This window comes from Drosophila melanogaster, chromosome 3R (genome assembly GCF_000001215.4).
Source record: "Drosophila melanogaster chromosome 3R".
Taxonomy (NCBI): domain Eukaryota; kingdom Metazoa; phylum Arthropoda; class Insecta; order Diptera; family Drosophilidae; genus Drosophila; species Drosophila melanogaster.
In genome coordinates this window covers 22,777,465-22,789,175 of record NT_033777.3, presented here as the reverse complement: position 1 = coordinate 22,789,175, position 11,711 = coordinate 22,777,465, and the positions used below count along the sequence as shown (strand labels likewise).

General features: G+C 42.9%; 1 protein-coding gene and 1 long non-coding RNA gene across 8 annotated transcripts in view; one reads left to right on the top strand and one right to left on the bottom strand.

Moving 5' to 3' along the window:
- CG7029 (uncharacterized protein) overlaps positions 1 to 11,711 on the bottom strand; it is a 43,130-nt gene that overhangs the window by 4,855 nt on the left and 26,564 nt on the right. For 3 of the 6 annotated variants that reach the window (NM_001104410.3, NM_001275924.2, NM_001104411.3), the window contains exons 3-4: positions 659 to 2,170; positions 408 to 597 (exon numbers count right to left, since the gene is read on the bottom strand). In NM_001104410.3, coding sequence (NP_001097880.1) covers positions 408 to 597; positions 659 to 2,150 — 1,682 coding nt within the window. In that variant the 5' untranslated portion in view covers positions 2,151 to 2,170. Of the gene's footprint in view, positions 1 to 407; positions 598 to 658; positions 2,171 to 3,752; positions 4,710 to 7,017; positions 7,449 to 11,711 lie in introns of those variants that run through there. The other 3 variants (NM_176542.4, NM_001275922.2, NM_001275923.2) reach the window with 3 other exon arrangements.
- Positions 7,711 to 11,609, top strand: lncRNA:CR43654 (long non-coding RNA:CR43654). Of its 2 annotated transcripts, NR_074048.1 has the most exons (2): positions 7,711 to 7,886; positions 8,341 to 11,609. It is a non-coding gene; the product is annotated as a long non-coding RNA:CR43654 (long non-coding RNA). The 2 variants fall into 2 exon arrangements; NR_074049.1 differs by lacking the exon at positions 7,711 to 7,886 and having other exon boundaries at positions 9,442 to 11,609.

The window sequence follows — 11,711 nt, the reverse complement described above, 5'->3', positions numbered from 1 at the left end:
CGCGGAATATACGCCAAAAAGACCCAGTACGCATTTGAAATTACCCCCCGAACGAAGCGTTCGTTCCATACGTTAATATTCCAGCCGGCAGGCAAATGGAACTAAATTGAATTCAATTGAAATGACCCCACACGATTGCAATGAGAGCAGCCTGCAAGAAGGGGGAAAATGTATAACATCCGCCGGTCTTGATGATATCGTTTGGCATTCAGAAGCTGGACAACTAGCTATCTCATATTTAGTTCATATTTTTTTATCTTGATTAATATAACGCTGTCTCTGAGAACATGTGGCGTAATGTTTACTTAGTGACTTTAAGTCTAGCAAAGTACCCGGGCAACAACCAATCCTTAGGATATTGTGCGAATCTGGTGCATGGAATCATGTGTTTATCCTTTGGAACCTACCGCTGTAACTTGGCCGCCGATGTTGTGGCTGCCTGTCCCTTGGGCGACATGGGACAGAGGGGCTGGAAAGCCTGCGCCGAACGCGACATGGACACCTCCAGGGCTTTATTGCGTTTCACTATGTCCTCCAGATTGCTGTGCAAGTTGATGCAGTTCTGTTTGTTCCTGGCGGCAATGTCACTGGGATCCGCTATAAAATGAACACAGAATATATAAGTTTGGACTAACACTTAAGTATTCAAACTACTCACCATAGAAACTATCATCCGAGTAGAGAACACTGCCCTCAAAGGCGATCGTGTAGTTGTCCTTGTTGCAGGTGAGTATAATCTCGCCGTCATCCGGATAGGCGTCCATATCCAGTGAATCCACCGAGATGTGCGACTCCCTCACCGGCGAAAAGAGCAACTCCGACTTGCAGAAGGAGTTATCGATCAGTTCGTTTGTGGAGGTAGTCGACGTCTGGGACATGTGCTGCAACATACTGTTGTGCTGCAGCACCTGTTGCTGTTGTAGCTGCTGCTGTTGTTGTTGCTGCTGCTGAAGCAGCAAAGATTGCTGAAGGCGACTGTTTGTACCGCCCAAGCTCTTGCAATAGGCAGGCAGATGCGAGAGCAGGGAATGTATGTCCTCCGCCCGAAAGCTCTCCATGTCCACCTCGGCCAGATTGGCGTCCAGATTCTTGGCCAGATCCTCATAGTAGATCAGATCCCCCATCGCATTGTACGATGCAGAGAGGGAACTCAAAACGCTGCGCTGCATTCCGCCGCAGCCATCTCGATAGCCGTAGTCCAGGAACCACTGGTAATCGGAATTGTCGTGAGTAAAGTCGTGCGACGAGGCCAACGAGCAGTTGAGATTGTTGCCACCGCCATTAGTAGTTTCCCGCATCCCAACACCGCCACCGCCACCACCACCACAAAGCATCCCACCTACCCCAAGTTGCTGCTGTTGCTGCTGCTGCTGCAACTGCTGTTCGCTGCTGCGACCTCCCGGCGTGGTTGCATTGCTATTGTAGTCCGACTCGGGCGTGGCTGCCATCTTGCCCAGAACAAAGTTATTGTTGCCCTTATGCTTCCTTGAGTTGTCGTTGTCGCAGTAGAGCAAACCGCTCGAGTCCTCGCCAAACAGGAGGCTGTCGCTGGGCGTGATGATGCTGCTGCTCACCTGCTCATTCAGGATAATGCTGCGCAACGCGTTGTTATACCGATCCAAATTGCTCAGCACAATGGCCACATTCTGCTTGAGACTCTCCTCGCTCAGTTCCTCCGCAGCCAGATCCTCCTCCACATCGCTGCTGCCCAGCGATTGCAGTTGCTGTTGCTGGCACTGCTGCAGATGTTGCTGCTGCAACAGGCGATCGGTCAGTTGCTGCTGCTGGTACCGCTTCCCAATCGTCGTCTGTGCCGTATTGCTGAATGGCGAATTGCTGGGACTGTTCAGCGGATTGCGGTAGCTGAGCGGGGAATGTGGCGATGATCCGGGCAGAATGTGGGCAGCCGTGTTGTTGCCGTTGTTTAGCTGGCTAAATGGCAAACTCTGCTGAAACTTATGGGGACGCTGATGCTGCTGTTGCTGCTGCTGCTGTTGCTGTTGGGCCAAGCGTTGAAGCAGATGTGGGTGAGTGTTGGGATTGGATGGAGTGAATGCTTGCTGATGGATGGGTGAGTTCTGATGCGGCTTCTGCTGAGATGCGGTGAAATGCGGTTTGCTGTGATCGTTGTTTGTTGAGAATTCTGTCATGCCACGTCGAATTTTGGTGCCTGCAAGCAGAAGAAAACAAATGGTACATGTTAAAATCAAGTTGCATACCTTCGTTTAATATACTTAAAGTATTCTAATACCACTGATTTAACTACCTTCACGATAATCCCACCCATGGTCACAAACAATGTTAATTGTCTAATCAGCATTGACACTGAACTTGGCTCAATTAAGATGCCACAGCAGCGGGGCGAAACTAACTCCGGCTAATGATCTATCCCCATTTTCATTTGCACTTTCCCCCCGCTCCCTCTAATGGACATTAGCGTGCCGCACACATTTCGGAGCAGTAAAAACCTGACTGACGGAGGCGCCCATCTATTGTTGGCATGTTTCAATTAATTTTTACGATGCCAGACCCTGCTGTAGCAAATAAGGATGACACTATTCGGTTGACAGACTCCCGACTCGCGACTCCCTCTATTCCACAAAACTGAAAAGCTGTAAAAATTATTTTTATACGCCTAAGAGATTTTTACGAGTCAACACCCATGGATCGCATCGCATCGCATTGTCGCGACTAAAAAGTTCAATTGGAAAATTTGACATTTTCCCATCTAGCTAGGCTACCCATCTTCATGCAACATGCAACGCCTGTCCGCCAGCAGCAATTAAAGGTTAAACTTGATGGCGTTGCATGCCTTAAGGCGATAATTCAGTGCCGAGGAAAACCTTCTCGTTTGCCGCATTGCTATCGATTGCAGTTGCTGGCTACGACTTTCAACTTCCAACTTTCTTATGCAATCCCTGTTATGGTATATCGGGCACTGAATTTAAATTTAAAATTAACTCCGCACATAAACAAATCAGGAAAATCGGGCGGATAAAAAGGGGGGAATAGCGAGCTGGGGAACCTCCAAGAAAGTGCAGACACAAGAGATTATAGTTTTCAAATAGATTCTCCCCCGACTCGGTGAACTTTTCCTACAGCCGACAAGTGGCAAAGCACATGTTTTTCCCGCCCCACCATCTTTCAACCTCCCCCACCCCGAAAAAAAAGAAATACAGAAATATGAAATGGAAAGCCATTTCATATTTGGGCCAGCGCAAGATTACGGACAAATAAAAGTATTTTAATGCATTTTGTGTGTAGATACGAGCTGCATTCAGCATTCGCGCCGAGAGGTTGATCTCCTCCAGCATCGGAGCACTGGACAGAGGAGTGCCAGTGACGAATGCCGAGCGCTGGCCTCTCCGATCGCAATTAAAGTTAATTGAAACTACAAAAGCCCGTCTCGAGATGCTCAAGTGGTTGCGTCAGGGCTGAGCTGAGAAAGATGTGACGATTTTACGAGGAAACAACTTTAATCCACAACTACAGTGGCTAAACTTGCTTACTCTTTATTGCTAATCATTGTGATGCTCACCAAGAAAGTAATGATAGAGTCATAATATACCTGAAAAGAAGTCATAGTTTAGACTTCCTACAAAAATAACCCACTTTATATCTTAACTTTTAGGCTTAAAGCACCTCAGTAATCTCTCAGTAGTTAGAAAGGTTTAAGCTAAACTTAAACTTTCTTTATATCTTAGACACTTAAAGTAGTATTGGTTTTAATTAAAGACTTATCAAGAGCGCACCTTGGCCCAAAACTCTACCATTGTTTCGCTGGTTAATGCTGTTGTTCAGATAGTTGTTCAGATAGTTGTTATTGTCATTGTTGCTGTTGTTGTCCACATATTGCTGCTGCTGCTGTTGCTGCTGCTGCAGTTGTTGCTGTTGCATTCGCTGCTGTCGCAAATACTGTTGATTGCAGGTAAGACCCGCTGTTGTAGTTGTTGCATTTGCCGGAGGCGAAGGCACGCCCTGTTGCAGCAGTTGCTGTTGCAGGCGGCGACGCTGCAGCAACTGCTGCTGCAACAGCTGCAACTGCTGCTGCTGCATGCGCTGATAGAAGCGTATCTGCTCCAGTTGTTGCGGACTAACGCCAATGTTGCCAGGTTTGCTGTGCTTGGCAACCCTTTGCCGCTGATGTTGCAGTTGCTGCGGCACATAGTAGTTCTCCTTGGAGGAGCTGTTGCTGTCGCAGCCGCTGCTGGTGCTGCTGCTGTTGCTGTTGCTGTTACTCGTGCCACCGGCGACATGTTGCCAGCAGGCCGTGTGGTTGCCATTGGCATCGCTGGCTTGCGGATTGCTCTGGCCGCTGTGGTGGGTGCAATCGATGCCGGCCCTGGAGCAGGCGGCACAGCGTTTGGAAATGTCTACGAATCTCATGATGAAGGCGAGCAGCAGCAACAACATCTAGTTGTTGCAGGCGTATGTTGCTGCCGATTTATTTTTGGCCAGTCCGCTGCGGACCAACGCTGCGATGTTGCCAAGATGTTCTTGGGACAGTGTCGCTGCTTCTGTATTGCTGTATTTTTAGTTATTGGCTCTTTTTTTTAAGCGGTTCAACTCCATTGATTGGTTGCACATTTTGTTTGGATTTTTCCTTTCGGTTCTTCTTTTCTATGCTGCACTTTTCATTTTGATTTCTTCGTAGTCTTTGATGGCTATTTATACATGTTGTTATGCTTGATGCGTAAGTTTTCTCTTCTCTATACGACACATGGACCAAGTTTTATATATAAAAATAACACAGATTGTTTGTGTGTATGCGCTACACTGTTCAGCCCACAAAAAGTTTTGTGTCTGTTGATATGTTTTCGGTGTGAGAAGCATATAAAAATAATTTACGAGTTTTCTGCATTCGGTTTTCGGGACTTTTATGTTATTTCTTCTATCTAAACTTTAATGCGGAGTTTCGACGAAAAACGTCTAAAATTAACCCACCAAACTAACAATGTGGCATAAACAAAAGCTGTGTTCCCACCATCGATTTATGCCCCTGCGGCTTTGGGCCAAACTCGGAATGCAATTCCTTTGGCCTTTCCTGACGCGCAAATTAACTGCATTCGTGGCTCGTTAGCAAAAGCGTTAGCAGCAAAGCCCCCAAAACCCTAAAGGTGCCTAATTTATGGCATCAAATTTCCGACACAAAAAACGGAAATGGCCATCCTTGCTAAACAGAGGGCTTTTGAAGCCGTGTAGCTTTGGCCAGGCTCGCCACAGGTGTCTAAATTTAAATCACTGGCCGAAAAGAAACTTAGCCAAGTTCATTAATATTAACTTGTCGTCCGACATTTTGGCGAGCATGTGTCATAATGTTTGCTATTGAAATCTATCTAGAGCGCACATGAGCTTGCCAAAGAAAAATATCTAGATCCACCAGGTGCTTGGCATAATGAGATTATAGGAGATATATCTGCATACTTGATGCCTGACATCAGCAAAAGATACAATATCTTTATATATTTTACAAAGGGGAAATGCAACTAAATAGCAATAGCAAAATTGCTACAAAAGTGGTAAGCCAGTAGTAATAAATGCAGGAGATATATAAAACCTCTTTTTCCTTAGTGTAAGATGACAGACAAAGGATCGCAAAATGGCCACCAACCACCGGGGAAAGCGTCGCGCACGAAAAGGAATCCCTCAGGACTGCGTTTTTCAAATATCGAGAAAGGGAAAGTCTGAGGAGTGCTCAGGCGCACCAAGGACCTGGCTCGGAAAATGCCAAACGGCTTTGCCGCATCTGGCAAGCGGCCAAAATACATAGGAACCAAACCAACATACACTCTGCCACAAGGCGGTGGTACGCACAAGTATATGTACATGGTGGAAAAGAAAAGTGCTCTCGCATCGAAGCGGCATTTAAGCAGCTCCGATAAACATGGTGGCAAGTTGTCCATGGCCACGCTCCAGCTGCCTTGTATTTGCCAAGAGCCATGAAGTTCTTGAAATCATAAACATAATGTTTTTGGTACGAACGCAAGTAAGAAGCCGACGCACTGCGAAAATATTGTGTGGAAATTGCAGATGCATTTCGATTTCGTGCACGCAACTCATTTGGATTTCTCTTTGCACCTTGCAATTTTCCGCGGCCGGGGCAAAAATAAACAGCGCATGTAGCCGATGCGAAAGTACAGTTTTTTCACCCAGTTGGAGCTGCAAGGTGTAGCCCCCCACCAGGTTCAATCACATTTTGAACTCCAACAAAAATGTTTGTTTAGGTGTTGGCATTGCGGACAAGTTAAGGGAAATGCGTGGCAAATGACACATTACATTGGCCTCTAATGTCGGCAATTGCAATCAATAAAAGTTTAATAGCAAGATTGGTTTATAAAATATTTATATAATATATTATTTGTTCAGCTACTTTCTTTTTGGTTCCTATAGATATAGTTTCAAACCCTTATGGTGTCGCATAGGCAAGCCCTTTTTTTGTAAACACAAGTATATATATTTTCCTCATTGTTCTCGAGATGGCAAGCATTTTAGTTTAGTTCAACGTACTTGTTGGCCTACATTGCGCCTAGAAAATGGCAGCGGGAAAACTCTTTTGGCGGAGTACGCCATGCCCGCCAATTAAATGAGGCAGCCCAAGAAAATGCATCTGCATTTTCCACGATGGCGATGCAGTTACAGATATAGCCGCATTGTCGATGTTGTTTCTATTTTGTGTGCCGATTGTAATTACGAAATCATCAAACGCATGTGTGCATATCGACGCGGAAGTCTTTTGGTTTTGGCAAAAAGGTCAAAGCTATTTGCAGATGCAGATACACAGTTGCTACTTTGACAGGCAAATCGAGCTTATCAACCGGTTGCTGAACGCTTTTATTTGGCTTAAACAAACACTTTTGGCATGCCCAACAAATTTTAGTTGATAAGATAAGCCTTGAAACTGGTAGCAATGCAACTGACAACCTGATAACCGATTAGATACAGACGCCGACTACAGATGATCTCATTTTCGAGTGCAGAAAACTCATAAATAATTGTTAAATGCTGGCATTACATTACCCCAAAAACGGATTGCGTATTAGATAATCCCAAAAAGTTCGTTGTCAAAGAGAACTTTGGTTCCTTTGTTCGTATCAGACATTAAAGAAAGTACACAAACACAGACACTCTCGTCTACCGACGATGCACTTAAGATGGCCAATCTAACGAGTATCTTTCAGATAATTCTGTGGGGATTGGCTCACGCACAATTAAAGCCCTTTAAGTGATTCCACTTTGATTGGGATGCTGCTGCTGCTGCGTCACACAAAGTATCTACGAGTTTATTATTCAAACCAGACGAACGGAACGACGAACCGACGACGAGGCGCGTAAACAAATTAAGCGAAATGTGAAACGAAAAATAAGAAATACATATAGATATATATATGTATGGAAAATAATCAAGGCTTTCACAAACGACACGCTCCGCACATTTTCACAGTTGCACCAGCCCAAGGAGACTGACTGAAAATGAAAATACGCGAGCGGCAACGACAATCTGAAATCCGAAAAAAAGAGGCGAAGCGACGGCTACAAAGCGACGAGGCCTCTATGTGTGTGTGTGTGCGTGTGTGTGTGAGAGAGTATCTGTGAGAGGGCACCTCCCAGTGTAAGTATCTTCGGGGTGTATCCGAGTCCGAGTGAAAAGAATGAAAAGCACCCGAAAACGCACGAAGTACCCCAACGCACGGAACATTATACAATGTGGTGCATCGCCGAGTTAACCCCAAAATAAGGAAACATGTAGCACGGACTCCAGCGAAAAGTGAAAACGAGAGCGACAACTTCATGGATACGGCTAATAGCACCATCTGTGGCGCAGCAAGTGCAACCCTTTGGATATAGAAGTTTATTATCCATGGTTTTACAAATGGTATATAATAGAGGTAAAGATAAATTCTCATTTTAGAAAAATTAAGTATGTTGCTACTACTATTAGAAATAGAATAGAATATTCCACAATAAAAATAATCGTAATCCACAGGATTAAAGATTAATAATTGATTTGATCTTCAGGTCTGATAGCAATCTCCCATTAAAGCACTGAATGCAATGCCCGTTCAAATGGCACATTATGAATAATGGAAATCTCTAGTTGAATCTTAACTAATTATACAAACAAGTAGTTAGTTCAAGTCATTGTTATTGATTAATGAGAGCGATTGTTATTAAACTTATTTGCTTTTATCAGTTTGAAATGACTTCAAATAATAATTTAGTATTTCATTGTTCACTTTTATACCAAACCATCGATCATTTTAGCTTGTCACAATTAAGATCCTCTTAGATATAAAACAATTTCGAAATTACTAAAAACTATTTGTAATATTTCCTCTTCAGCCAAATAAATCACTGCGATAAGCGCCGACCATCTGGTAAGTAAATCAACTGCAGATTTTGATTTATCTCTGCGACTAATGAAGCCGTTCAAGTGGGAAACCAAACCAAGTGCCCACTTGGTCCGGCCAAACAAACATCCCTCCTCCACAACGATGGTGGTAAATAGAGCTCGAAGAGCCTGAAGACGCCTCTTCCGGCAGGATGAAGATCCAAGTTTCCCGGCACGGCGCATGTGCACGTGCTGCAAGCAAAGCAAACACAGAACATGTGCCCCTCTTTGAAACTGAACACCGCACATAAAATTATAGCATAGAATCACAGTTCGAGGGGGGTTCAAAGTGCGGGAGCAATGCACAAGTGCTCATTAACAATTACAAACAGGCGATCATCAGTCAGTGGAGCGCACTACATTTTCCAATTTCCCAATAAAAGCATTATAAATGCGCATATGTACATTTCCCCCCATTAGATTCGAATGGTAGACAAAGGCAGGGCATGAATGAGTTGAATACATTAAGTAATCATCATCGGTATTCACAGCACAAGCACCCTGTAAATGCATATATTATATTCATATACCCCCTATCTATTATCAGCTGTTTTGGTGTACTGCTGCTGATTAAATCAACCTCAAACAGACGGGGAATGCTAAAAAAGATACATATGTATATGTACGTACATAGATATCACTTTCAATGAACAGCAATTGGCTTGTTTACATGAAGATACGAAAAAGTATATATACAAACGCAAAACTTGTCGCTTTTCTTTTTCTTTTTTTTTGGGATTTTCTGCTACTTTTATTTGTTAATTAATTATTGTCGGCTTCGAAAGATCAGCGGATGCCATATGTTTTTGGGTCTTGAAAGGGAAAAAAACAGGTCGTGATCATAATCCATAAATTAGAATACCAGACATAGCAAAAAATTATAAAATAGATCTACAGATGGCGAATGAAAGTTTAAATGGCATACTTTTAGGTGGATTTTAGAATTTCGCTCTCATATCGATTGTTCGGTTTTAGCTCTAATTGAATTTAGTTGTTTTTCCACAATTGCATGGACTATGATGACTCATCCGTTGATTTCCACAGTCAAGTATGACAAATCCATTTGCCCCCCCCCAACTGCTGATCCAATTGTGGCCCTCGCCAAATTAGCATGGAACAATCCACCCTCGAATATAGCAAACTAGTATAGTATCTACATCTTTTTATATCTTTTGTGCATAGCTTGACCTCCCGCATGAGCGTGTGTTTTAATGGTCTTGCACAAAAATAAGTTGCCAAAGTAAACAAAAGTGCAGCTTCGCTTTCCTAGCGGTGGGTCCATCACCTCCAAGACTGGATGAGCTCAGATGAAATGCGACTGAATGCGGGATGTGGCTCCCCAACACGGTGCTGCACTTTGCTCCCGGCTAAGGGTCATCATCCCATCCAATTCCATCCCAAACCCATCCCATGCTGCGCGAAAAACTCTGCGCACAACCTGAGACGCAAAAAAGAGAAATCCTTGATGAGGAAGCCATCCAGTTTAAATGCCATGAGTAAGAAGTGATAAAAATGGCCATTTTCTGCAAGTTTAAGTGTTCCTCAAAAAAGTTTAATTTACAGACAGTTTGTTTCATAAAACCAATATTTTACCACAGCTTATAAGTTAGTAAGCACTACTAAATGCCTTTTAAGTTTAAGTGTTTAGTAATAACTAGGCAAACTGCTTTAATTCCAGAAATCTTAAAGGAATTATAATCGGACTCGTGACTAGATTGGTTTTGCTTTTTATCATTGTTAAGTCAGCTAATCATACTAATCCGATAGATTTATTCAATAGCTGCTATGTGGTCATCTGTCAAAGCCTATAAACTGATGATTGGGATTAAACATACTTAGTGTACATTAGATGAATGAAACTAAGTGCTACTGCGTTTAAAGTATTATATACTATCATTTTGAATTATTCAAATCGCGTAACTTTGTAATTCAAATCCCCCAGTTTTTGCTATTTGAAGGGAAAGTCTCATGTTACCGATGGCTTTCCCTGATAGATGCCCCAATGTTCATGGTCGTTTATCATTCAGCCGTCAGCAAAGTCAAATATTATAGAAGCATATTTAATGACATATTTAAGTTACCATCAGGCCGTAATTATGTCAGTGCCGCGATGACAAATCTCGAAAGATCGCTGCGAAAAAGGGGCGACTGCATTCGAAGCGTCACATGTGGCCAATGGGCTAATTAAAGACTCCAGACTTTGTTTACTCATCCCCAAAGAACAGACTTGAAGAAAGAGGCTCAATTTTCATAGAAGAAACCAACGAGGGGGAAACTACACGGATCTACTTCGATTGCACAAACCAGCAGGCGAAACGCTTCCTAGTTTGACAACCGTGCGGCGAACGGGAACGGGAATATTGAAACATATTGACAATTTCACAATCGGCCACAAAATGAAAACTGAGGCAGATGTTGCAACATGGCTGTGACAACCGCATGGACGATGTTTTCCCGCTGTTGTGCTCCGACTTTTGGCTTGGCACTTGCAGACCTTGACAACAGCAATATGTCAAATGTCAATTTGATTCACAACCAACTACGTAGCATGCCACAAGACAAGACTAAAAAAAAACCGAATGCATGCCACACATATTTCACGTACTGAGCGCGAAAGAAATTGCGTCAAGTGGACTTTTTCTTGTCATAAAGTGAAAGTCGAAATCATGCGTAATTACCGATCCATAAAATGCGGAATAGTCTACTCGCGCCATAAGATAAAACCGATCGATCAAGTCTAGTGTCCCAACTTTGAGGAGTGCGAAGACAGGCGACAAAAAACGCAGACAAAACCTACGCAGCCACTCGATGCGTGCAACTATCCAAACTATCCAGCTATACAACTATCTATGTATCTATGTATCTATCCACATGTCTTCGCTCCTCGGCTGTCAATACCGTTTAACGCTTGTCCATGAACAAATTGGTAAATCTTTCCAATGACAAGCTACACAAAACTTTAAAATTTGTAAAAAGAAAACATTGATCGAACGTTTAATGCTCTTCAGGCCAGGAAATAATCAAAAGAAGTCAAAAGAGGTTTTAAAGAAACTTCATTTGAACCTAAAATCAAAAAAATTAGAAAATTTGTATAACGTAAAAGTAATTTTATTTACTTTTCTTCCGTAGATATGGGGAATAACTAATGATAAAAAGATTAATAGCTCGAATGTTTGTTTTATTTAACCAATAATAAATTTATTGATGGTCACAAGATCGGAATAATAATTGTTTATACTATATGTGTCATTATAATTACTAATTGCTTTATGGTTAACTAATATTAATTAGAGGTTGTGGGTTAACCAATTCCCGTGTTGCT